Source organism: Capra hircus, chromosome 3, assembly GCF_001704415.2.
Source record: "Capra hircus breed San Clemente chromosome 3, ASM170441v1, whole genome shotgun sequence".
In the NCBI taxonomy this organism is placed as follows: Eukaryota; Metazoa; Chordata; class Mammalia; order Artiodactyla; family Bovidae; genus Capra; species Capra hircus.
In genome coordinates this window covers 106,964,159-106,991,716 of record NC_030810.1, presented here as the reverse complement: position 1 = coordinate 106,991,716, position 27,558 = coordinate 106,964,159, and the positions used below count along the sequence as shown (strand labels likewise).

General features: G+C 42.9%; 1 protein-coding gene across 1 annotated transcript; it reads right to left on the bottom strand.

The window, feature by feature from the left end:
- LOC102183650 (SLAM family member 7) lies at positions 6,195-24,590 on the bottom strand. Its single transcript, XM_005677303.3, has 4 exons — positions 24,491-24,590; positions 19,345-19,725; positions 15,233-15,523; positions 6,195-6,667 (listed from the first exon to the last, which is right to left on the bottom strand). The coding sequence occupies exons 1-4, from the start codon at positions 24,561-24,563 to the stop codon at positions 6,651-6,653; spliced, it is 762 nt and encodes a 253-aa protein (XP_005677360.2). The 5' UTR covers positions 24,564-24,590; the 3' UTR covers positions 6,195-6,650.

Sequence of the window (27,558 nt, the reverse complement as noted above, 5' to 3'; positions counted from 1 at the left end):
TTCTACGTTTTTCTTGTTTCTTGAGGTAGGGTTTTATTGCTATAAACTTCCCTCTTAAAACTGCTTTTGCAGCATCCCATAGATTTTGGGGCATTGTGTTTTCATTGTCATTTGTTTCTAGAAATTTTTTTATTTCCCTTTTATTTCTTCAGTAACCTGTCCATTATTTAGAAACAAATGATTTAATTTCCGTGTGCTTGTGCTTTTTACATTTTTTTCCCCTGTAATTTACATCTAATCTCATAGCATTATGGTCAGAAAAGATGCTTGATATGCTTTCAGTTTCCTTAAATTTACTGAAGCTTGATTTGTTTTCCAAGTGTGGTCTATCCTGGAGACTGTTCCATGTGTACATGAGAAGAAAGTGTATTCTTCTGCATTTGGATGGAATGTCCTGAAGATAATAATTAGATCAGTCAGTCAGTCAGTCAGTTCAGTCACTCAGTCGTGTGCGACTCTGCAACTCCATGAACCGCAGCACATCAGGCCTCCCTGTCCATCACCAATTGCCAGAGTTCACTCAAACTCATGTCCATCGAGTCGATGATGCCATCCAGCCATCTCATCCTCTGTCGTCCCCTTCTCCTCCAGCCCTCAGTCTTTCCCAGCATCAAGGTCTTTTCAAATGAGTCAGCTCTTCACATGAGGTGGCCAAAGTATTGGAGTTTCAGCTTCAACATCAGTCATTCCACTGAACACCCAGGACTGATCTCCTTTAGGATGGACTGGTTGGATCTCCTTGCAGTCCAAGGGACTCTCAAGAGTCTTTTCCAACACTGCAGTTCAAAAGTATCAGTTCTTCAGTGCTCAGCTTTCCTCACAGTCCAACTCTCACATCCATACATGACCACAGGAAAAACCATAGCCTTGACTAGACAGACTTTTGTTGACAAAGTAATGTCTCTGCTTTTTAATATGCTGTCTAGGTTGGTCATAACCTTCCTTCCAAGGAGTAAGCATCTTTTAATTTCATGGCTGCAGTCATCATCTGCAGTGATTTTGGAGCCCCTCAAAGTAAAGTCAGCCACTGTTTCCACTGTTTCCCCATCTATTTCCCATGAAGTGATGGGACCAGATGCTATGATCTTAGTTTTCTGAATGTTGAGCTTTAAGCCAACTTTTTCACTCTCCTCTTTCCCTTTCATCATGAGGCTCTGTAGTTATTCTTCACTTTCTGTCATACGGGTGGTGTCATCTGCATATCTGAGGTTATTGATATTTCTGCCAGCAATCTTGATTCCAGCTTGTGCTACTTCCAGCCCAGCGTTTCTCATGATGTACACTGCATATAAGTTAAATAAGCAGGGTGACAGTATACAGCCTTGACGAACTCCTTTTCCTATTTGGAACCAGTCTGTTGTTCCATGTCCAGTTCTAAAGGTTGCTTCCTGACCTGTATACAGGTTTCTCAAGAGGCAGGTCATCTGATCTAATGTGTCCCTTAAGGCTTATGTTTCCTTATTAATTTTTCTGTTTTGATGATCTGTCCATTGGTGTAAGTAGCACGTGAAAGTTCTTTACTAATATTTACCAGTTTCTCCTTTTATGTCTGTTAGTGTTTGCATGTGTATTGAGATATCCCTATGCTGCTGCTGGTGCTGCTGCTGCTGCTAAGTCGCTTCAGTCGTGTCCGACTCTGTGCGACCCCATAGACGGCAGCCCACCAGGCTCCCCCGTCCCTGGGATTCTCCAGGCAAGAGCACTGGTGTGGGTTGCCATTTCCTTCTCCAATACATGAAAGTGAAAAGTGAAAGTGAAGTCGCTCAGTCGTGCCTGACTCTAGCGACCCCATGGACTGCAGCCCACCAGGCTCCTCCGTTCATGGGATTTTCCAGGCAAGAGTACTGGAGTGGGGTGCCATTGCCTTCCCCGGATATCCCTATAATGGGTGCATAAATATTTACAACTGTTATAGCTTCTTCTTGGATTGATCCTTTGATCATTGTGTAATGTCCTTCCTTATCTCTTCTAATGTTCATTATTTTAAGGTATATTTTGTCTGGTATGAGAATTGCTACTCTGGCTTTGTTTTGATTTCCATTTGAATGGAACATCTTTCTCCATCCTCTCACTTTCTGCCTGTATGCATCTCTCAGTCTGAAGAGGGTCTCTTGTAGACAGCATATACATGGGTCTTATTTTTGTATCCATTCAGCCACTCTGCGTCTTTTGGTTGGAGTGTTGTCGATTTACATTTAAAGTAATTATTGATATACATGTTCCTACTGGAATTTTCTTGTTTTGTTTGCTTTGATAGGTCTTTTGCTTCTCTTGTGCTTCCTGTCTATAGAAGCCCCTTTAATATTTGTTGTAAAGCTAGTTTAAAGTGAAAGTCGCTCAGTCGTATTCGATTCTTTGCCACCCCATGGACTTCTCTCAGTTCACAGAATTCTCCAGGCCAGAATACTGGAGTGGGTAGCCATTCCCTTCCCCAGGCGATCTTCCCAACCCAGGAATCGAATCAAGGTCTCCTGGATTGCAGGCAGATTCTTTTTTTTTTTTTTTTTTTTTACCAACTTAGCTATCAGGGAAGCCCTGATTAAGCTAGTTTGGTGGTGCTAAATACTCAACTTTTCCTTATCTGTAAAGTTTTGATTTCTCCATTAATTATGAATGAGATTCTTGCCAGGTAAAGTAATCTTGATTGTAGATTTTTTCCTTTTCAGGACTTTAAATATATCCTACCATTCCCTACTGGTCTGCAGAGTTTCTGCTGGAAGATCAGCTATTAATTGTATGGTGTTTCCTTTGTATATTACTTGTTGCTTTTTTTAATATTAAGATTTCAGCTTTATTGAGATACAGTTGACATGAAACAGATTGAAAGTTTAAGGTGTTTAGTGTGATTTGATACACATATATATTGTGAAATGATTAAACAATAAGTTTAGTTAACCCCACACAAGTGGTTTTCTTTTTTAATATAATAGATTTACATTTAATTAATTTATATTAACCTTCTATACAAATATATTTAAATTTTTGTATTTCATACATTGCTATTAAATGTCCATAAGGCATTTAGAAAAAATAAACATTACTAAATTTCAAAAAGTAGAATTCTTTTTGTGTGTGTGAGATTCAGTTATACATATACACATATATTATTTTGGAAATTATTTTCCATTATAGGTTATTATAAAATATTGACTATAATTCTCTGTGCTATACAATAAACCTTTATTGTTTCATATATTATTTTTAATTTAGAAATCTAGTGTTTTAGTCATACTGAATCAAACATGGAATCAAAATGTCATACATTTTTTAGTTATGCAAAAATTCATATTTTCTAAATATATATAATACATATTGTTTCTATATATGCATACAAAAGCCTTTCTACTATGCTTGATAAAGTCTTGAGAAAGAACTTTTTTTTTTAAAGAGATGGAAAAACTGGAAACATAAACCAAATTAAATGGGAGCACTGAATATTCACTAGAAAAAATGAAACAAACTAGATAAAAGTTAAAGATTCTCATATAGTCCAGTTGTTTTTAAACATGTCTGTTCGTTGGAAACATATCTGAAGCTTTGGCCAAAAAAAAAAGAATACCGGGCATTTGTATTTTTCAAAAAAATTCCAAGATAATCTGATATGCATCTGCATTTTAAAAAGTGATAACAGTTTTTTCTGTTAATTGGTAGTTTTGACGATATGTGCTGTGCTGTATTTAGCCACTCAGTTGCATCTGACTCTGTGAGCCCATGGAGTGTAACCCACCAGGTTCCTCTGTCCATGGGGATTCTTCAGGCAAGAATACTGAAGTGGGTTGCTTTGCCTTCCTCCAAGCGATCTTCTCAACCCAGGGATCGAACTCATGTCTCCCACATTGCAGGTGGATTCTTTATTGTCTGAGCCACCAGGGAAGCCCAAGAATACTGGAGTGGGTAGCCTATCCTTTCTCTAGGGGAACTTCCAGTTTCAGGAATCAAATTCGGGTCTCCTGCATTACAAGTGAATTCTTTACCAGCTGAGCTACCAGGGAAGCCGTTTGATGATATAGAATTCTATTATTTTTCTGTTTACTAATCATGATACAATGGTGTTAAGTAATAGTTACATAATCACAATAGTAAAAGATGTTTATCAGTTTTCACAATCGATAGCCAAACAAAAAATAACAGACAATTACAGTTGCAAGCCATAATGGAAACATAATAAACCTAACAATATAAAATAATTGCATACAATTTGGGGGATCAAGCAGAGTGATGTGGTAAGTGCATACATGTACACATCTTCATCTGCTCTGCCAGTCTATGTCTTTTGGTTGGTGCATTTAATCAATTTACATTTAAGGTAATAATTGAGATGTATGATTCTATTACCATTTTTGTGATTGTTTTGGATTTATTTTCTGTAGGTATGTCTTTTCTTTCTCTTTCTTCTTGCCTAGAGAAATTCCTTTGGCATTTCTGTAAAGCTTGTTTGGTGGTGCTAAATTCTCTTAACTATTGCTTCTCTGGAAAGCTTTTGATTTCACCAACAAATATGATGCGTCATGTTGAGCAGAGTATTCATGATTGTAGGTTCTTTCCTTTCATCCTTAAATATGTCATGCTATTCCCTTTTGGCATCTAGAGTTTCTATTGAGACATCAGCTGATAGCCTGATGGCAGTTCCTTTGTATGTTGCTTGCTGTTTTTCCCATGTTGCTCTTAATATTTTATCTCTGTCTTTAATTTTTGTCATTTTGATTACTATGTGTCTCAGTGGGTTCCTCCTTGGTCTTATCCTGCCTGGGACTCTCTATGCTTCCTGGACTTGGTTGACTATTTCCTTTTCCATGTTAGAGAAGTTTTCAGCTATTATCTCTTCAAATATTTTCTTAGATCCTTTCTCTTGCACTTCTCCTTCTGGCACCCCTATAACACAAGTGTTCATGCGTTTAGTGTTGTCCTTTAGGCCTCTTAGATTTTCTTTATTTCTTTTTTCTGTATTCTGTTCTATGGCAGTGATCTCCACCATTCTGTCCAGGTCATTTATTTGTACTTCTGCCTCATTATTCTGCTATGGATTCCTTCTAGCATATTATTCATCTGTTTACTTATTCTTTAGTTCTTCTGGGTCTTTGTTAAACATTTCTTGTATCTTCTCAATCTTTGCCTCCATTCTTTTTCCAAGATCCTGAATTATATTCACTATCATTATCCTGAATTCTTTTTCTGGGAAGCTGCCTATCTCTGCTTCATTTAGTTGTTTTTCTGGGGATTTATCTTGTCCCTTCATCTGGGACATAACTTTCTGCTTTTTCATACTGATTAACTTTCTGTAATGATTGTTTTAGTCACTGTGGGAATGTAGTTCTTCTTGCTTTTTCTGTCTGCCCTCTGATGGATGAGATTAAGAGGCTTGCGTAAGGTTCCTAATGGGAGGAACTGGTCTGGTGGGCAGCAACTTGCTGAGTAAAACTTTAATTCAGTTATCTGCTGATGGATGGGGTTGAACTCCTGCCATGGGGAAACTCAACCCTTGAGTCTATAGCTCTATCAGTTCAAGTCAGTCTCTCAGTCATGTCTGACTCTTTGCGACCTCATGGATGGCAGCACGCCAGGCTTCCCTGTCCATCACAACCTCTCAGAGCTTGCTCAAACTCCTGGAGCTTGCTCAAACTCACATCTATCAAGTCAGTGATGCCATCCAACCATCTTATCCTCTGTCTCCCCATTCTCCTTCTGCCTTCAATCTTTCCCAGCATCAGGGTCTTTTCCAATGAGTCAGTTCTTTGCATCAGGTGGTCAAAGTACTGGAGCTTTAGCTTCAGCATCAGTCCTTCCAATGAATATTCAGGACTGATTTCCTTTAAGATTGACTGGTTGGATCTTCTTACAGTCTAAGAAACTCTCAAGAGTCTTCTCCAACACCAAAGTTCAAAAGCATCAATTCTTCAGTGCTCAGTTTTATTTATGGTCTCACATCCTTACATAACTGCTGGAAAGACCATAGCTTTGACTAGATGGACCTTTGTCAGCAAAATAATGACTCTGCTTTTTAATATGTTGTCTACGTTGATCAAAGAGTTTCTTCCAAGGAGCAAGCATCTTTCAATTTCATGGCTGCAGTCACCATCTGCAGTGATTTTGGAGCCCTAGAAAATAAAGTCTGGCATTGTTTCCCCAACTATTTGCCATGGAGTGATGCCCCAAAACAGATGCCATGATCTTTGTTTTTGGAATGTTGAGGGTTAGCCCAGCTTTTTCACTCTCCTCTTTCACTTTCATCAAGAGGCTCTTTAGTTTTTCACTTTCTGGTATTATCTTCATATCTGTGGTTATTGATATTTTGCCTGGCAGTCTTGGTTCCAACTTGTAATTCATCTAGACTAGCATTTCTCATGATGTACTCGGCTTATAAATTAAATAAGCAGGGTGACAATATACAGCCTTGGCATACTCTTTTTTGTGTAGGTGGTTTTTTTGGGTGGTGTCCATGGGAATCCTCTCTGTTGATGGCTAGATTTATGTTTCTGTCTCGCTTGTTGTTTGAGTGAGGCTTCCTGTACTGGGTGCTGCTGGAAATTGGGCAATGTTAGGTCTTGTATACAGGTGGAAGCCATCATGGGAATTCTTACTATTTAATACTTCCTGGGGTTTGGAGTTCTGTGGCAGTCAAGGGTCCTGGACTTAGCGTTCCTGCTCCAAAGTCAGGACTGGTCTCTGGCTGGAAAACCGAAATTGCACAAGTCATTTATTATGGCATTAAAGGGGTTAGAACCAATGCGCAAAAACAAAATGAGAAGCAAAAGACGAACCCCAGACAAATGGTACATACAAAGTCAGACATTAAAAACAAAAACAATGGAACATACACACACACACACACAGACATACACACACACACACACACACGCACACACACACACACACACAAAGAATACCAAAACAATCCAAAGAAAAGGAAGTACAAGAGAGTTACCTGGCAAACAAAGAAAACCAAAAACCATATAAACCAATTAAAAACAAAACTAAAACACCAACTAGAAAGCAAAACCAAAACTAAGTGCCAACTGAGGAATAAAGCAAAGAAAACTAAACAAACTAACAAACATGTTAAAAAAAAGAAAGCAAAAAAAGAAAGGAAGGAAAATAGAAAAGCAAAGTTAAATGGAAGTATTTTATATATATATATATATATATATGAATAACTACAGCAGGAAAAGAACAATAAGAAAAACAAAACCAAGGGAAAAAATTTAAATTAGAAAAAAGATTTTTAAAATAAAATTATATATTAAAAAAAATCCCACAGAATTGCAAAGGCCAACATAGATGTAGAAGTATATGAAGGAAATAAAAAGTGCTATTTAAAAACAGTTCTCAAAAGCTTAAATATGCTAATAGTAACAATCAAATCAACAACCACAGCAACAGAGGAAGAAAAGAAGAAAAATACAGAACCAACTGCAGAACAAATCAAAATATAAGAATAATAATAGATGTTTTTCTCAGATATCATCTGCCAACGTCCTTTCCCTCACTGTGAGTCACAGTGCACCTCTGTCTCCCTAGGATGCCCTCCAACACTGGGCTGCTCTCTGGACCTGCTATGGGGACAGCTCAGACTCTAATGTGGTCATACTGCTACGTATTCTTGCCTCCAAAATGCATATCAGCCAGAGCTACTGCTTTTTCTTTTGTGGGGCCTCGCATTGTCCTTTTATATATTCCATAGACACAGAGTCTACCTAGTTGGTCATGTGGATTTAATCTGTAACTTGTACAGCTGGTGAGAAGGTTTTCAATCCTCTTCCTTATGCACACTGCCCCTGGATTTCAATTGTGGTTTTAACTCCACCCCTGCATTTGGATTCTCCATAGGAGTTTTTTCCTCAGGCTGCCCTGGAGGAGTTGCGTCTGACCCAGTGAGGACCTACAAAATGGACTATTGGGAAGAAATGGGTAAATTCTTGGAAAGGTACAGTTTTCAAAAATAGAATCAGGAAGAATTAATAATATAAACAGACCAATCACAAGTAATGAAATTAAATTTTAATTAAATATCTTTCAACAAACAAAAGTCCTGAATCAGATGGCTTCACAGGTGAATTCTATTAAACATTTAGAGAAAAACTAACACATATCCTTCTCAAACTCTTCCAAAAACTTGTAGAGAGATGAACACTACCAAACTCATTCCAGAAGGCCACCATCACACCAAGGCCAGACAAACATATCACACACACACAAAATTACAAGTCAGTGTTAGAGACACAGTCACAAAAGTCCTTAACAAAATACTAGCAAACTGAATCTGACAATGCACTAAAAAAATCATACAATACAATCAAGAGAGATTTATGCTAGGGAGGCAAGGATTGTTGACTATATGGAGTTCAAGAGCTTTAGAATCCAACACTTAGTTTTCAACTCCAGCTCTGCCACCTATTAGTTATGTGCCATTTGCTGGGAATAATAATGGTATTTGCATGATAGGATTGCAGTTTATTCTTTGAGGCCTCAATACCAACTGTCTTTAAACAACAGCCCAGAATAACTGTACCTTGTCACACAGCCTTGTGAAAGTACTGTGGAGAAAATAGAGCATTAAGGAGGAAAGAGGCCACCAGAAAGAGTTTGCAGTTTTATATAGGGAGGTGAGGGGTCTTACTGAGAAGTTAACATCTGAATAAAGACCTGAAATAGGTCAGGAAATGAGACATGTGGATACCTGGGGGGAGAGAATTCTGGAGAGGAAGGAGCATGCACAGAGTATTGAAGGAATAGCAGGAAGCCCAGTATCCTAGAGTGCATTAAGGAAGGAGGGGAGGAAGGAAGATGAGGTCAAATGATACAGGACCTTCCAGATAAAGGGAGCTAATGGCAGTAGTTCCAAGCTCATGAGTAATGTGATGCAACTTAGGTTTTGAAAAGATTCATCTGGGTGATATTGTGAAAATAGACATTAAAGGATTAAGGGCAACAGTGAGAGATTCCGCGGCAACTGTGATAATCCAAGTGAGAAACGATGACCCAGTTGGACCAAGGAGGTGGTGAGAGGAGAGACATTTTGTTATAAACATATTTTTTTCATATAGATACACAAAAATAAGTATTCAAATATATATAGAATGCTGAGATATACTTTCTAATAGAGAGTGAAAAAGAAATGAAAATGAAAAAGAAGAATGAAGTCAAGTATAAACCAAGGCTTTATGGCCAGAAATTAAAAAAAAAAAAAAAGAATGGGAGGATTGAGGTGACATTTGGAAGGATGAGAAACTCTATAGAAAAAATGTTTGGAGAGTTTGAGTTTAAACATGTCAAGATAGAGATATCTACTATACATGCACAAGGAGATGTCAAGTAAACAGTTGGATATTCCCACCATGGAGTCCAGGGACGGATAGCATCTCTAAGTCCTTTTTTGCCACAGAAGGTCACAGGATTACTGCATGGCCAGAGCAACAGAAAGAAATGAGCATAGACACTGAACCGAGTTCATCTGGGTATGAACATTGACTATTCAAAAATTTAGAGGTTGGAATAATACTGATAAAGGAAACTTAGGAGCAACCATCCAGTAGGCAGAAAATAATGGTAATTGCAAAATGAAAAGTGTTTCCAGGAAGTATAGGTCCACTGTGGCTGAGAACTTATGGGAAATAAGGACTGAAAATTGACCACTGGATTTAACAACATAAAGTCAGCATGGTGACCAGACAAAAGCAGACTGAATGGAGAGGTAGGGGCAATGCATGGACAAAGGGAGAAAGAAATTGAGAGAAAGAAGTTTCTTCAAATAAGGCATACAAATTGTCAGTTCAACATGTTCAACATGAATAATTTGAGAAAAGCAATTCAGGACCACAAGCAGTTTCCACTTCATCAGCACTAGGATGGCTAAAATAAAAAAAAAAAAATAGTGAGAGTTTGAGATGATGTGAAGAAATTCTCATATATTTCTGGCGGAAATGTAAAAGTGTTGCAGCTGCAGGTGGAAGATGGGAATGAGAGAAGAGCAAGTAGAGGAAGATTTAGGAAGGATAACACAACAGATGATAGTAAATGTTTGGGTGTCTGGAATGATAGAGAGAAAGAATTAAAATGTGTGAAATTATTATACCCTCCCTGAGATTATGCCTACATCACTTACAACTAGGGAGAGTACTTAACATCAATAGACTTTAATTTTACATTTGTATATTGGGGATTTCAGCATCACAGAATTCTTGAATATTCATGATTAATAATAGAAAGGGAAGCTGACTTGAGAATAAGGATGCTGAAATCCACAACACACATTGTATGAGAGGAAGCAACTCCCACAAGACCAAGAAGAAGCATCTCTGCTTCAGGTGTTTCCTCTGAGCCAGAGGGCAGGACTTGTCATTGCATGTCTCCCACCCACATCTACCATCTCTTTGTCCCCCTAAGGAGCAGTTCCACTTTCAGCCACCAGCTGCTTCATCCATCATCAGGATGACCTCATTCCACATTGAGGCACCTGAGTTAGAACCAGGATCCTTGGAAGAGGAGCAAAAAAATGGAAGATAATCTCTGAATACTCCAAGATTCCAATGTCTTCAGTGACCATGTGGCAAAGGAAAAGATATGAATGCTGGAATCATCTAACATTAGATTTAAGAATTTGCTCTGATACCAACTATATATTGTCCTGCAAAATAGGAACAGTAATATCTACTCTAAAGAGTTCTTATAAGAAGAAATAATATTTATAAAATTCACAGGACAAAACCTGGTTCAATACAGGCTTGGAATGTTCAGTTCTTTTTCTTTTCTGTCTTATGCTTTGAGAACCGAGGTGGGTGGGAGGGAGTCAATGGGTCGTCACACCTTACACTGCTTTTGGACTGATGGCACTGATACAGGCTATGACTGATCATCTGGGATGCCAGTGAGAGAGGTCATCTCTCTTAGCCTTCTGTTCAGCCTGAGCTAAACAGGCTAAAACAGCCTTATTATGGAAACTCTATTTCTTCATTATCCATGTACCACCCAACAGGATACTAGCATTGGTTCCTAATGCTCAAGATTTTAAGTCAGAAATGAAGCAGCTAAGCTTGCTGAGGTGAAAGTGGAATCAAGAGACCCAGACATCTAGATCAGCAGACAAGGAACCACAAATCATAGAACTACAGTGAATCTATCTCTGACTCAAGAGCTGAAACTCAAGGCAGGAAGCAAAGGCTTTGATGAGGTGAGGACCCCCAGGAAGAGGGGAAGCTCCCGCACAATTCAGTGCAGGCTGCCTTAGGTCATCAGGAGGATGGAGGTGGGTAAGAAAGCCAAGCAGAGTGGTTGAAGGTCATCATGTTAATCTTGCTTCCTTGTGGACTTATTATTAAAAAGACTTCTGTAGACTGTGCTCTGGGTCTCAGTCTGCTGAGTCCCTGCGGGAGCTAGGTGGAGGGTTGCTTACACCCTTCACAGAGAGAAGTGCTTATCTCTTGGCACTGGCCTTCTAAAGACACAGCACCCTTCTGAGGGAGGTACAAGTGAGGTTAGCAGAGAAGAGTGATGACTAACCCAGGGCAAGCTATGGTAGGGGACTTGGTTTTGTCAGTGTGTCTGAAAAGGTCAGATGTGGAACAGACCATTTCCAAATTTTAAGGAACATATAGAACAAGTGACCTGGAAGGGGGTTTTGGGTTGGATGGTAGAATTCAAACAAGAGGGATGAGAGGAAGGGAAAGGGCAGGCATCACCATTTCAGGCAGAAGGATGTGAGTGAGCAAAAGGAGGCTGACTAGGATCCGAGGCCAGCAGGTTGTGGGGGCTGAGCATCAGAAGAGGCAGGAGAGGGCTGGTTCAGATCTTCCTTAAACTTCACTGCTTACAGCAGCTTCATCAGAGTGTGTGTTGTGGGGGGAGCACCCTGCACTTCCATTCTAATGACCCCCACCCCAGACAGGAAAAGCCTGAGGGTGCTTTCCTAAGAATATAAATCCAGCCTGGGTCCTTCTCTGAGACAGAGAAGGTTTGGAAGGGCTAGAAACAGTACAAATTCCTCTTCCCACTCCACAGGAGGTAGATTTGAGGTCCATGAACTGAAGCTGAGGTTAGTACTAGTGATCAGGAACAAGGGATATGGCGCAGGGTATAATGTACACTGGCTACTCCCCCAATGTACATACAGACACACACACACAATGCCCAACATGCAACTTTTACCCTACACAGGGTGCGAAGCAAAACTCAGGACAGTCCTTTATGGACTCCTACCAATCCATGTGGCTTCCATAGACTCCCAAATCAGCACCCAGCAACAAGGTCCTAACCTCTTCCTCTGTGGTCTGGTAAATATCTTCCACATAGTCCCCAGGCCTGAGCTGATGTCCTCAGAAAGATATACACCACCACACAGGAGAGGCTGTGGGGATTATTATGTGCAGGAAGGTCCTCTTTGGAAAGTTTCAGGAGAAGAGGGGTTAGGCACTGAGTCGATGATGGAAGAAGAGGATTCATCCGGGAAGGTGAGGATCCTGAGTGGCAGGGCAGCTTGGAGAGCTGTCAGAGAATGTCAGAAGGACACGTGTACCCAGAGAGTTGGTGGCAGGACAGTCAGAGTAACAGACCAGGGGCAGCTGGAGCCAAACAAGAGCTGGGGGAGGCAGGTGCCTGCAGGAATCAGGCTGTGAGTGGAGGTGTCCTAGGAGTACCAAGTCTCCTGCTTCCTCCAATTAAATTATCTACATGGGCACACTTTCTGGCTTGTGGACCTCACTGTAGACTCTAAAAGGCTCCTTTTATTCTAAATATGTTCACCAATTACCTATGACTGGAAGACAGAGGGTTTCTAAAGAGCTGAGAGAGGCCCCAGAGTGATCCACAATGAACCAATGCTGCTGATATGAACTGCATGTGAATTCCCCCAAAGTGACCACGTCTATATTGGCCCCAAGTTTGAAATGTTTTTTTATAAATACCACTGACCACATGGTGAGAGACAGCAGGGCCAGGAACAGCAGATGACTGGGTTGACCGACCCAGGAAAAAGACCTATGAGAGCCCAGGCTGGGCACAGCTCCCAGTTCTCATCTTATATGTGGCCTCTGCAGATGCCTGCTGGCTCAGCTCTGCATACTGGTCTCCACCATCATTGTCCCTCTGATTCTCCTGAAATTCTATACCTGAGTCATACACAGAGTAAAGCTTGATCTTGGCCTTGAAAACATATACCTTCCCCCATGGCAATGAACCCCAAGGCCAAGCCTACACCCACCTTCCTCTTCCCCAGAGATAATCGTTGAGCAGCAAAATAAAGGAGGAAGGCAGCCAAAGGTTCAGTGGGGGAGGGGTGGCATGTGGGGCCAGAAGGAGAAGTGAAACCTGCCTCTTTCAGTCTCTATCTTCCTCTTCTTCCCACGTGTCTTCCAAAGGAACAGTCCAAGTCCAGTGATCAACAGCATAACCACAACAGCCTTTATGACGCATGGCAGGGGGTCAGCACTGACCTGTCCATGTGAATCTGTTTTCCTCACACAGAGAGAATGAAGAAAGTTAAGGAAAGACACAACTTGTAATACCCATTGCCAAGGGGAGATATGTAGAGAGGAGATGGCAAAGTCTGAGGGAAAGAGGAAGGAGTGAGGCAGTATCATTCATTCACCCAGGTCCCAAGCTCCTGCTTGATGCCAGGGATGCTGAGAGGAGCAAGCCAGGGTCACACAGTGGGAAGACTGAAAATACCAAAGTCTTCCAGCCAGAGAGATGGCAGTGCCATAGAAGTTTATACCTTGTACACTGGTCTTCAAGGAGGGCCTCCCAGGGGAGGTGATGCAAAAACTCAGCCTTGAGAGAGGAATAGGAGTTTACCAGACATTCAGACTGGGCACAGCTTTCCAAAAAGCAGTGGAAATGGCTGTTTTCACTTCCATTTGTTTGTTCCATGACAAATCTCCAGCCCTAGGGGTTGCAATCACCCTAGACCAGCAGGCAGGAGAGGGTAAGGCAAAGGCGAGCTGGGCAAGGAGGATCAGAGGGAGGAAGAGGCTCTTTCCAGAGGATCTTATGGGTCATGCTGAGTGTTGAACTTTATCTGAGACTCCAGAATGGGACCAAGGGAAAGGTATCATGAGATTTTAAGTGATGCTGACATATCAGCTCCCACCAGCAGCTCATGGGAGACGGTTAGAGGTGCTGGACTGCACACAAGATACCAGGTCATTTATTCAGTGCTAGAAGCTTTGCTTGGTATAAGAATTAAAAGGAGAACAGGACAAGTCCTCTGCCCTCAAGGTGTTCCAGGCTATGGAGAAGACAAACCCATCAATAGCATTGCTGTTCAGTGTGGGGTGGCCATGGACTGCCCCTTAAAGCAGATGATGCCTGAGGCAGGACGGTTACAGCAGCTGCAGTGCCTGTGCAACAGGAGATTGAGCCACCCTTTGTTTAATTTGATTCAAAATGCTACTATAACCAAGTGCAGGACACTGTTTACAGGCCCGTGACCTGAGGAAAATCCTTCAATAGCAATAAGTAAGGAAGTGAAAAACTCTTGACTTGGGAGGTTTGATGGTAGAGGAAGCAGCATTTCCAGAGGCTCAGGAACTTGCAATTGCAGGACACATTCAGGGAAGCCAAGCAAACAATTCAGTGTGAAGTGTGTGAGGTAAGGAGCATGGGCAGAGGAGCTTTGCAGCCCTGAATCCTGAAGGGAGTCCCTGGGTCGGACTCCTACAGATGATACAGACCAATCACAAAATCCGATTGCTTTTCAGAAGACTACAGTGGATGACTCACTATGGATAATGAATGAGGTAGGAGTGCTGGAAAACTATTGCCCTGGACCAGATCTGACACTGCCCTGCAGCATCTGGGAGGGAAGGAGCTCCCCAGCGGGCAACAGGCAGGCAGGTGCAGGCAGCAGGGAGTATGGGTCAGGGGAGGGGTGAGCCCTCAGGGAAATGCATCTCTAGGGATTGCTTTTGCTGTTGCAGCTCTAGTTCTCTTTGCCTCCCCCACACCACCCCTGCTCTGTCTCCAGGGCCAGCTAGGACAGGGAATAGATCATCTTGAGCTGGGTGGACAAGATTTTCATTAAAAACAAATCCCTGTTTCTTGAAGGAAATGTGGGGATGAAGTTGGACTGGCATGCAAGGTCTTGAGAGACGGTTAAAAGCAGACATGCTGTGGCTGTACCTATCAGACTCCTTTATCAGGTGACCCATTAAAAGGTGGGGCTAATAACATGGTAGGTAGAAAAGCCCATGACCCTCACCCATGAGCTCTGACAGTGCCCCTCCCCTCTGGCAGGTCTACTCACCAGAGACACAGACTTCCCCCAGGTCTAAGGTGGCAGTTTTCTGGTCCACCTGATTGCTGACCACACAGGTCAAGCTGGCACTGGGTTGGCTCAGGGGCAGGCTCAGAGTCAGGGTCCAGGGGTTTGAGGGTGGATCCAGGGTTATTCTCTGCCCTCTGGGAAGGCCCATGCTCCCCCAGGTCACCTTCAGGTCCTCTGTGTCCTGTGAGGCTGTGCACCCTAGGGTGGCATTGCACCAGCCTGGTGTGATGGATGCGGATTTGACCAGGATCTGGGGAAGGGGTACAGGATCTGGGAGAGAAGAAACAAAAGAATGGGGCTCACATGATTGGAGAACATTTCAGTCTGTACATTCGCATCTATTATCTCACTGAAACCCTGGCATTCTCCCCTTAATGATAGTGAACACATTTTACAGATAAAACACAATTTGCAGAATTAGAACAAATAATTTCACAATTTGTATGGAAATACAAAAAACCTCCAATAGTCAAAGCAATCTGGAGAAAGAAGAATGAACTGGAGGAATCAACCTTCCTGACTTCAGATTATACTACAAAGCCACTGTTCAACAGTATGGTACTGGCCCCTAAACAGAAATATAAACCAATGGAACAAGATAGAAAGCCCAGAAATAAACCCATGCACCTATGGGTACCTTATTTTTTAACAAAGGAGGCAAGAATATACAATGGGGTAAAGACAGCCTCTTCAGTAAATGGTGCTGGGAAAACTGGTCAACCACTTGTAAAAGAATGAAACTAGAACACTTTCTAACACCATACACAAAAACAAACTCAAAATGGATTAAAGATCTAAACATAAGACCAGAAACTATAAAACTCCTAGAGGAAAACAGGCAAAACACTCTCTGACATAAATCACAGCAGGATCCTCTATGACCCACCTCCCAGAGTAATGGAAATAAAAGCAAAAATAAACAAATGGGACCTAATTAAGTTTAAAAGCTTTGCACAATGAAGAAAACTATAAGCAAGGTGAAAAGACAACCCTCAGAAGGGGAGAAAATAATAGCAAACAAAGCAACTGACAGAGAATTAATCTCAAAAATATACAAGCAGCTCCTGCAGCTCAATGCCAGAAAAATAAACAACCCAATGAAAAAAATAGGCCAAATAACTAAAGAGTGAGCTGCAACAGCAAAAGCATTCACTAAAGAACTAAACTTCTTTCTCCAAAGAAGACATATAGATGGCTAACAAACACATGAAAAGATACTCAACATCATTCATTATTAGAGAAATGCAAATCAAAACCACAATGGGGTTCCATCTCACGCCAGTCAGAATGGCTGCTATCCAAAAGTCTACAAACAATAAGTGCTGGAGAGGGTGTGGAGAAAAGTGTAAAACTTTTCTTACACAGTGTAAAAACCCTCTTACACTGTTGGTGGGAATGCAAACTAGTACAGCCACTATGGAGAACAGTGTGGAGATTCCTTAAAAAACTGTAAGTAGAACTGCCATATCACCCAGAAATCCCACTGCTGGGCATACACACTGAGGGAAACAGAATTAAAAGAGACACGTGTACCCCAATGTTCATTGCAGCACTGTTTACAATAGCCAGGACATGGAAGCAACCTAGATGTCCATCAGCAGATGAATGGATAAGAAAGCTGTGGCACATATACACAATGGAATATTACTCAGCCATTAAAAAGAGTACATTTGGATCTGTTCTAATGAGGTAGATGAAACTGGAGTGAAGTAAGTCAGAAAGAAAAACACCAATACAGTGTACTAACGCATATATATGAAATTTAGAAAGATGGTAACAATGACCTGGAGACAGTAATGGCACCCCACTCCAGTACTCTTTTGCCTGGAAAATCCCATGGATGGAAGAGCCTGGTAGGCTTCAATCCATGGGGTCACTAAGAGTTGGACACTACTGAGCAACTTCACTTTGACTTTTCACTTTCATGCGTTGGAGTAAGAAATGGCAACCCACTCCAGTGTTCTTGCCTGGAGAATCCCAGGGACAGGGGAGCCTGGTGGGCTGCCGTCTACAGGCTCACACAGAGTCGGACACGACTGAAGTGACTTAGCAGCAGCAGCAGCAACGATGACCCTATATGCGAGACAGCAAAAGAGACACAATTGTAAAGAACAGCCTTTTGGATTCTGTGGGAGAAGGCGAGGGTGGGATGATTTGAGAGAATAGCATTAAAACATATATATTGTCATATGTGAAACAGATCGCCAGTCCAGGTTCGATGCATGAGACGGGGTGCTCAGGGCTGGTGCACTGGGATGACCCTGAGCAATGGGATGGGGAGGGAGATGGGAGGGGGGTTCAGGATGGGAACACATGCACACCCATGGCTGATTCATGTCAATGTATGGCAAAAACCACTACAATATTGTAAAGTAATTAACCTCCAAATAAAATAAATAATTTAATTTTTTTTTAAAACCCACAATTTGCCAAATACTTAACACACAGCAAGTGACAATAAAGAGGAGAGCCACTGAGGTAAGTTGTATGTGATTTTACTAAATTGTGTGTATGTTTAGAAAGACTCATAGATTTCCAACCAGAAAATAAAGCCTGATCCCACTTCCCCAATACCCATTATTTCTAAGAAAATTGGGTTTCTCCTAGAAGCGGTAGAAGTCTGGGACAGAAGGCCTAGTCCTGGATCAGGATCTTGCCCTTCTCTCTTGCACAGATGATGTTTGAGACTGTATAGCCTCTAGAGAAGACAGATACCTGGTCAGGAGTGGGACCTCAGACAAATGTTCTGTGCTCACAGGGATGGACAAATTTGTGGGAGATGCAGCAGTAGCAACTACTATGAGGAGTCTGAGTCTGGTTAGAACATGCCACTGAACTTGAGACGTGATATACTGATCAGTTGGTCACAGAAATCACATGGGAACCTAAGGCAGCAACCGTCAATCTCTCACAGCAGATATTTTCTTAGGCCGTTGGACTTTAGGGAAAAAAAAATTGTTGACTAAGTGAGGGTATCTGGAAATGTTACAGAGTAACTTTTCTCCTACATCTACTGAAGGCTTCTAGTGCTGGATTGGTGGAATCTTTGCATGTAAGGCTGGTCTTGCACTGGCTCTGAGTAAAAGGAGAAGGAGGTACAGACTACCCATGGATTTCTGAATTGTAATAGATGAATAATGGACCCCGAATAAGTCCACAGCCAATCCTCAGAACCTGTGACTATGTTAGGTTATGTGGCAAGGTGAAATTAAGGTAACAGATGGAATTAAGGCTGCTAAGTAGCTTGCTTTAAAATGAGATTATTCTGATTACCTGGATGGGACAAATGTAATCACAAGTGTCCTTAAACATGGAAGGAAGAAGAAGATGAGGTCAAAGGGATAAGGTTTGAGAAGAATTGCTCCCAATATTGCAGGCTTTTAAGATGGAGGAAGGTGATCCTGAGCCAAATAATATAAACAACCACTGCTGCTGCTGCTGCTGCTGCTAAGTCGCTTCAGTCGTGTCCAACTCTGTACAACCCCATAGATGGCAGCCCACCAGGCTCCCCCGTCCCTGGGATTCTCCAGGCAAGAATACCGGAGTGGGTTGCAATTTCCTTCTCCAATGGATGAAAGTGAAAAGTCAAAGTGAAGTTGCTCAGTCATGTCTGACTCTTAGCACTAGAAGGTGCAAAATACAAAAAAATGAATCTCCTTCTGGAACCTCTAGGAAACAACACAGCCCTGCCAATACCTTGACTTTGGCCTGGTGAAACCCATGTGTGACTTCTGACCTGTAGCTCAGAAAGATGATAAATTTGCTTTGTGTGAAGTCTCCAAATTAAAGCAGCAACAGACAATTAATAAACACATTATGTAACCTGGACCTATAAAGAACAATAATTGTTATAACAATATCATTTCCCCCAATTCCCATTCTCCTCTCCCAAACTACTATAGTGGTTTTATCCCTGGTATAAATCTCAACTCCTCTCACCATTTGCAGTAAACCACTTACTTCCTGATTCAAGGGGGAAAGGAGTCTGAAGGTTGGTATCTGGAAGGGATCCTGAAAAATGGAGCCTGTGTGCCAGTCCTAGCACAAAAGAACAAGGGAAGCCATAGGGTGGAGTGAGGAGTGTCACTCACCATAGACAGCGAGGAGGAAAACCTGGTTAAATTCTATTCCTCCAGTGAAGCTGGCTCGAGCCCGGTAGTGCCCACTGTCCTCTCGGGTCAGGTTCTCAATCCTCAGGGACGTCACATTGGGCACATGGACCCTGTGCTGGTACTTGTCCTGGAGGCTGATCCAGGTTGGGGTGTCTGCCCCACGGTGGACTCGCAGCAGGACTCTGTAGTTTAACTCAGAGCCAAAGCCCCACGAGACCTCCTCTGGTTCAGCTTCTCGCTTCTTGGTCACATGAAACAACACAGAACCTCCTTGGATCCCCTGCATGAGAACATGGGCTCCAGAATCCTGAACTCCAGGACCAGGTGTTACAGAACTCTTGACTCCAGTGCTGTGGATGCCTAGGGCATTGGAAACAGGAAATGTATTTTTTTCAGTAACAATAAAGGATAAAATTATATAGCTTATATTTTATACAAAATTCATCCAATATACTCCCTTGATTCTTAGGAGGCAAACTAGTAACATGATTTTGAAGCAATTCTACTATTAAATCCTAGTTCTAGTGAACTGTTACCTCGAGTAGGTAAGTTTAACTAATCTGCAGTTTCCTCACCTACATTATAAATTGAGTGAGATCATGGATCAAAAGCACCGAGCACACTTTCTATCCATACCAAATGTGTAACTGTAGGAGGAGCTTCTTACTTGCCCCCTTACGTTCACATCCTTACGTAGTGCCCTCCCCTGGAATGGGGCTGTGTCTAGAGAGTGGCTTAGGACTAGACTAGAGCAGATGTGATGGATGTCACTCAGTGATCCTAGGTTATACAAGACTGTGACTTCCCTCTTGCTCACACTCTCTCTCCTTCACTTTCACTCTTGCTCGCTCTGAGGAACTCAGCTGCCCTGAGGAGGAGCCCATGACAAGAAACTGAGGGAGCCTCTGGCCAACATCCAGGGAGGAAATGGCACCCTCAGCCCAATAACCACAGGAACTGCCTCCCATCAGCAATCCATGAGAGCTCTTGGGATCACGTCTTGCCCATTCGACCCTAAGCTGATGCAGCCAAGACTCTGATTTCAGTCTTGAAGACCCTGAGCCAGAGGACTCAGCTGATCCAACTCTAAGCCCTGAACCACAGAAACTGTGAGATTATATCACATGGTGTTTAAGGCAGTAAGTTTTGGGATAACATGTTACACAGAAATAGATACCTAATACAAACATGAAGACTGCTCTCCTTCCCAGCATCTTCAGGGCAATGTAGTATTCAGGACAGGCTAGGCTGTGCTAGGTAATGAACAATTACAGTACCTCAATATCTCAGAACAAGCAGAGTTTATATCTCCTACCACAGGTCCCCTGAGAGAGTGAGTGAAGGATCCTAATTCAAATGTTAGGGGATTTACTACCTTGTAGCCACACCCAAGGAGCTCACAGCATCCACACAGGCTCCCAGCCCCACCGCAGAGATGGGAGACAGGAGAACCACACAGGAGTTTCACTGCATCTGTCCAGAAGTAGTGCGCTCTCTGCTCATGTTTTTTGGCCAGCACTCATCACAAGGGCTTCCCTGGTGGCTCAGAGGTTAAAGCGTCTGCCTCCAATGTGGGAGACCTGGGTTCAATCCCTGGATCGGGAAGATCCCCTGGAGAAGGAAATGGCAACCCACTCCAATACTCTTGCCTGAAGAATCCCATGGACGGAGAAGCCTGGTAGGCTATAGTCCATGGGGTCACAAAGAGTCGGACACGACTGAGCGACTTTACTTTCACTTTCATCACAAGGCTAACTGCCAAGGACTAGAATATGAGGGGGAGAGCTAGTGATCAAGATGTCCTTGCTTATTTAAGTTATATGCAGAGTACATCATGAGAAACACTGGGCTGGATGAAGCACAAGCTGGGATTAAGACTGCCAGGAGAAATATCAATAACCTCAGATATGCAGATGACAACACCCTTATGGCAGAAAGTGAAGAAGAACTAAAGAGCCTCTTGATGAAAGTGAAAGAGGAGAGTCAAAAAGTTGGCTTAAAGCTCAGCATTCAAAAAACTAAGATCATGGCATCTGGCCCCATTACTTCATGGCAAATAGATGGGGGAAACAGTGGAAACAGTGGCTGACTTTATTTTTTTGGACTCCAAGATCACTGCAGATGGTGACTGCAGCCATGAAATTAAAAGACGCTTACTCCTTGGAAGGAAAGTTATGACCAACCTAGACAGCATATTAAAAAGCAGAGACATTACTTTGCCAACAAAGGTCCGTCTAGTCAAGGCTATGGTTTTTCCAGTAGTCATGTATGGATGTGAGAGTTGGACTGTAAAGAAACTGAGCGCCAAAGAATTGATGCTTTTGAACTGCGTTGTTGGAGAAGACTCCTGAGAGTCCCTTGGACTGCAAGGAGATGCACCTAGTCCATCCTAAAGGAGATCAGTCCTGGGTGTTCATTGGAAGGACTGATGCTGAAGCTGAAACTCCAATACTTGGGCCACCTGATGTGAAGAGCTGACTCATTTGAAAAGACCCAATGCTGGGAAAGATTGAGGGCAGGAAGAGAAGGGGACGACAGAGGATGAGATGGTTGGATGGCATCACTGACTCAATGGACATGGGTTTGGGTGGACTCTGGGAGTTGGTGATGGACAGGGAGGCCTGGCATGCTGTGGTTCATGGGTTCACAATTAATCGGATGCAACTGAGTGACTGAACTGAACTGAACTGTCCTTGTGACCTTGAGTTGTGACCAGTGGGCACATTTGCTGCAGGGTCACCACCTCCTGAGCCCACCCTCCCTCTTCAGACATAGGCCCAAGGGATCTGACACCCTCTGTCCTTTCTGGGGACCAGGTTGGACAGATCACAATGAGGGAAAGTGCCCTATCTGAAAAGATGATTAATCTGCTTCTTCCAGCAGGTTAGGATTCATCTGCCATGATTGGTCTCAGCCTTCCACAGTCGCAATTTTCTTTCCAATTCAATAAAATCTCATATCAGACCTGTCTCCCTCCTGCTGCTGCTACTGCTAAGTCACTTCAGTTGTGTCCTACTCTGTGCGACCCCATAGATGGCAGCCCACCAGGCTCCCCTGTCTCTGGGATTCTCCAGGCAAGAACAGGAGTGGGTTGCCATTTCCTTCTCCAATGCATGAAAGTGAAAAGTGAAAGTAAATTTGCTGAGTTGTGTCCGACTCTTAGCAACCTCATGGACTGCAGCCTACCAGGCTCCTCCATCCATGGGATTTTCCAGGCAAGAGTACTGGAGTGGGTTGCCATTGTCTTCTCCTCTGTCTCCCTGCTACTGTACTTATTCTCATTTCCGGCTCTCACTGGAAGCAGAGACTAGCACATGCTAGTGTTCATATGTCCAAGGGTTTAAGATATTTCTTTGTATTCATTTAATCACTAATTCATTTAATCAGGCATCTCCTCCAGGTCAAGCTTCAGGGGGCATTTGTCCAGACCCCTCTTGTCACAGAAGAGGAAGCTTCTCAGGAGGTGAACTTGTGCCGGGCAAAGCCACACCTGGCGCCAGGGCTCCCCTCTCCCAGCCCAGCGCTTCTCCCCTGCAGAAGCTCCCACCAGCTCCTTCACCCTCTCCCTATCCTCCCCAGGGCTCCCATCCCAGCACTGTTGTCTCATCACCAGGATCTGAGCAGCTCCTGGAGGCTCATCCTCCAGTTTTCCTCTCTTGAAATGAGGAAGCAAGAACTTTGAAGGTCTTAGAAGGGCAGGAACTTCTTGCCAGATGAGGGTTAAACGATAGCCCAGCCAGACTCCCCACTTGCTGGGGGAAAAACAAAAAGAAAAACAGGAACCAGGGAGAGAGGAAGCTTAGCCCTCAGACTACAGAGAGGATCCACTCAGAAGGGAATAGTGAGCCCACCTGTGAGGATGATGGAAGAAGACTTTGAAAGAGAAGGAAGGGGGCAAGAGCTGTGATCTACCAAAGGTCTAACCTGAAGGAGAAAAAGTCAGGGAGAGTGTAGTTAAAAACAAGATAGTGTAAAAGTTTACTTAAATAATGTAAAATTAAAAGTAGCAAATCAAGTTAAAACTGTGTCTGTTTCTCCCTCTGTCTATGTAATCTGCCAACCCGAAAGATTATGGACAAAACCCTAAATAACAGAACAGATTTTCCACTTAAAAAAATTGAAAAGTAGAGAAGGTGTACATTTTACTGCTGACATAGAGATTTCTTGTTAGAAAGGGGGTAATATTTTGCAAAGCTCATTCTTAATTCAAGACATCTCTTTTTAAATGGTCTCTAATTTATCAATTTTCATATAACTCCTACAAGTTCATTTAGCGGCTGGGATACTAAAACAAAAAAAAGCTTTCCAACTTTCTCCAGATTTCATAATTTAGTGGGCATTTCCTCATTAGTTTATATTTAATATAAATGTATATTCCATATACATAATCATATAATCTTCCAGGAAGTCATGTATGTAATTAGGGTTTTGTCCAGTCCTCGGTTCACTTTTCACTTGATTCCCCATAGTTTCTACATCCCTTTCTCTTCTCTTTTCCCCTTAGTTCACCCACTTCAAGAGGCCACATTACTAGTCTATTGTTCCTTCCATAGTTTCGCCATATTCTTACTACAGGTGGATATACAGAAACCCTTAATCTTAAGAAGCTGCTGTTCCTTTTACAAAAGCAGAATTTCATTTCATTGTATTTAACATCCTTCATCTTTCTCAAGAAATCAAGACTACAGTTGCTTTCTCCATCTCAGACAGAGTTCTAGTCAACTTCCTCCTCCACAGGACAGCTGCACAGACTGTCAGGTACCCTCTGAGTTGTACCCCAGCCCGTCCAAGTCAAGGAGCCAGCTTCTTAGTCTCTCTCCCTCTCCGCAGGCAGCTCTGGGTTCTCCAGACTTCCCATTACTGCTGCAGAGACAGCCTTACCTCCCTCAGATGTTTCCCTTAAAATAGTGAAGGCTGCCTGAGCTCGGGTATCCTAGACTTGCCACAACCAGGTCATTTTGCTCTTCTGTTCACCCCAGAACTCTAAACCAAATGCAATACATTTGCTAAATAATTACAAAGCTGTTACTTCTTTTTGCTCACCAAGGACATTAGGCACAGAAAAGGCACCCTGCCTCCCTGCTCCACCCAGAGACCCTCCCTCTCAGGAGCCTGGGCCACTCACTGAGGAGGAGGTTGGTGAATCCCAGGAACCTGGAGGCCCAGCAGAGGTGGAGGTCTTCCGGGCAGTGCCCCATCTCAGTCTGCCTGACACCATGTGCATCTAGAAGGAACAGAAAGAGAGGAGAGAGTGTCATTCAAAGGGCACTTATGCTAATCTCCACCCCTAGGGCGGGGCTAGCATGTTAGTTCTGGTTTGCAGTTCACCAGCCTGTTCTAAGCCACTCAGAGGTTTCCTATTATTATTCCCAGCACCCACAGTAGGACATCAATAAACAATTGCAGAGTAAAATACTGCACTGCCCACTATGTTGGAGATGCCCATCCTGTGGTCATACCAGACTGTTAATCTCACTCTCCCCATACTAGCACTCCTTGGAATCCCCTTACCTGTTCCCTGTGGGAACAGCTCAGCCCAGATAGCCATGCTCATCCAAAGCAGCCTGTGGCCAAAGCACAGAACTCAAGCTATTTCAGCCAGGATAGGCCACAAGTCTGCTGCTTTTGGTGTTGTCTCCTATCTTCACACTATTTGGTGAGTTTGATTTTCTATAAGCTTCAACTGTCACTTGCCTAAGTAAGAAATTATGAGCAGAAGAACAAAGTTCTTTGAGTGTCATTTCCTGCATCACCAATGCAAATGTCGGCATTTATCTATCGCTTGCACCATAATTGCTTTCCCTGCCTTATGGCTTTCACTAGTGGTAGGCATGTTCCCTACACACAGGGCAAAGCCAGACCCCGCAGGATCTGATGGGCTCTTGCCTGAATACCACCCACCACTTCCCTTAAGACTCTGCCAGCCCTGTACCTGCTATCACAGAGGGGCAGGGAGAGATGCCTAGACTCCCCTCCTAGGCACAGACTCAGCTGCCTCAGACTCACTACTACCTACTGAGGCTCAGGCTCTGGCATCTTCTCTTGAGACTAAATACCCCACACCAGAGAACTGTCAGGTTCCACACCCTGCAGGAGCAGCCCCATCTATCTAACTCCTGGTCTATAAAGGGGAATGCCAAGTTATTCATTTGAAATAAAAGTCTGAGGACAGATGCCAAACAGGGACCCAAGACAGCCGTTCCTGTGAACAGGGTCTGTCCCCAACAATAAGTTGGCTTACTGGGCACAGACCACACAATGGTTATGATAGGGGGCTTTTTCTCCCTCATTCTGAAACTTCCTACCAAATTAAAACACGTTTTTATGGGAAGATTGCTGTGGCCCCCAACCTTTTCATGAAAAGCATAAAGGGAAGAAGTAACTTCACAGTGGATGAGCCTGGGGAACACTCCCTTCAGCTAGGTGATGAAGGTCAGCATCCTCTGTGGTATATCATGTGGTAACATATACCCTTGATATGATACAGTGAAAATAGCACTTGCTTCAGTGCTCCTCCATCCAAAACCAAAAACTCTAGTCTAATCATGAGAGAAACATTCAGTTCAGTTCAGTCGCTCAGTCGTGTCTGACTCTTTGCAACCCCATGAACCACAACACGCCAGGCCTCCCTGTCCATCACCAAATCCCAGAGTCTGCCCAGACTCATGTCCATTGAGTCAGTGATGCCATCCAAACATCTCATCCTCTGTCGTCCCCTTCTCTTCCTGCCCTCAATCTTTCCCAGCATCAAGATCTTTTCAAATGAGTCAGCTCTTTGCATCAGGTGGCCAAAGTATTGGAGTTTCAGCTTCAACATCAGTCCTTCCAATGAACACCCAGGACTGATCTCCTTTAGGTTGGATCTCCTTGCAGTCCAAGGGACTCTCAAGAGTCTCCTCCAACACCACAGTTCAAAAGCATCAATTCTTCGGTGCCCAGCTTTCTTTACAGCCCAACTCTCACATCCATACATGACTACTGGAAAAACCATAGCCTTGCCTAGATGGACCTTTATTGACAAAATAATGTCCCTGCTTTTTAATATGCTATTTAGGTTGGTCATAACTTTCCTTCCAAGGAGTAAGCGGCTTTTAATTTCATGGCTGCAGTCACCATTTGCAGTGATCTTGGAGCCCCCAAAAGTAAAGTCAGCCATCATTTCCACTATTTCCCCATCTATTTGCCATGAAGTGACAGGACCAGATGCCATGATCTTAGTTTTGTGAATGCTGAGCTTTAAGCCAATTTTTTCACTCTCCTCTTTCCCTTTCATCAAGAGGCTCTTTAGTTCTTCTTCACTCTCCACCATAAGGGTGGTGTCATCTGCATATCAGAGGTTATTGATATTTCTCCCAGCAATCTTGATTCCAGCTTGTGCTTCTTCCAGCACAGCGTTTCTCATGATGTACTCTGCATATAAGTTAAATAAGCAGGGTGACAACATGCAGCCTTGACATACTCCTTTTCCTATTTAGAACCAGTCTGTTGTTCCATGCCCAGTTCTAACTGTTGCTTCCTGACCTGCATACAGATTTCTCGAGAGGCAGGTCAGGTGGTCTGATATTCCCGTCTCCTACAGAATTTTCCACAGTTTATTGTGATCCACATAGTCAAAGGCTTTGGCTTAGCCAATAAAGCAGAAATAGATGTTTTTCTGGAACTCCTTTGCTTTTTTGATGATCAGGCAGATGTTGGCAATTCAATCTCTGGTTCCTCTGCCTTTTCTAAATTCAGCTTGAACATCTGGAAGTTCGCTGTTCATGTATTGCTAAAGCCTGGCTTGGAGAATTTTGAGCATTACTTTACTAGCGTGTGAGATGAGTACAATTGTGCGGTAGTTTGAGCATTCTTTGGCATTGCCTTTCTTTGGAATTGGAATGAAAACTGACCTTTTCTAGTCCTGTGACCACTGCTGAGTTTTCCAAATTTGCTGACATATTGAGTGCAGCACTTTCACAGCATCATCTTTCAGGATTTGAAATAGCTCAACTGGAATGCCATCACCTCCACTAGCTTTGTTCATAGTGATGCTTCCTAAGGCCCACTTGACTTCACATTCCAGGATGTCTGGCTCTAGGTGAGGGTGAGTGACCACACCATTGTGATTATTTGGGTCATAATGATATTTTTTTTTACAGTTCTTCTGTGTATTCTCGCCACCTCTTCTTAATATCTTCTGCTTCTGTTAGGCCT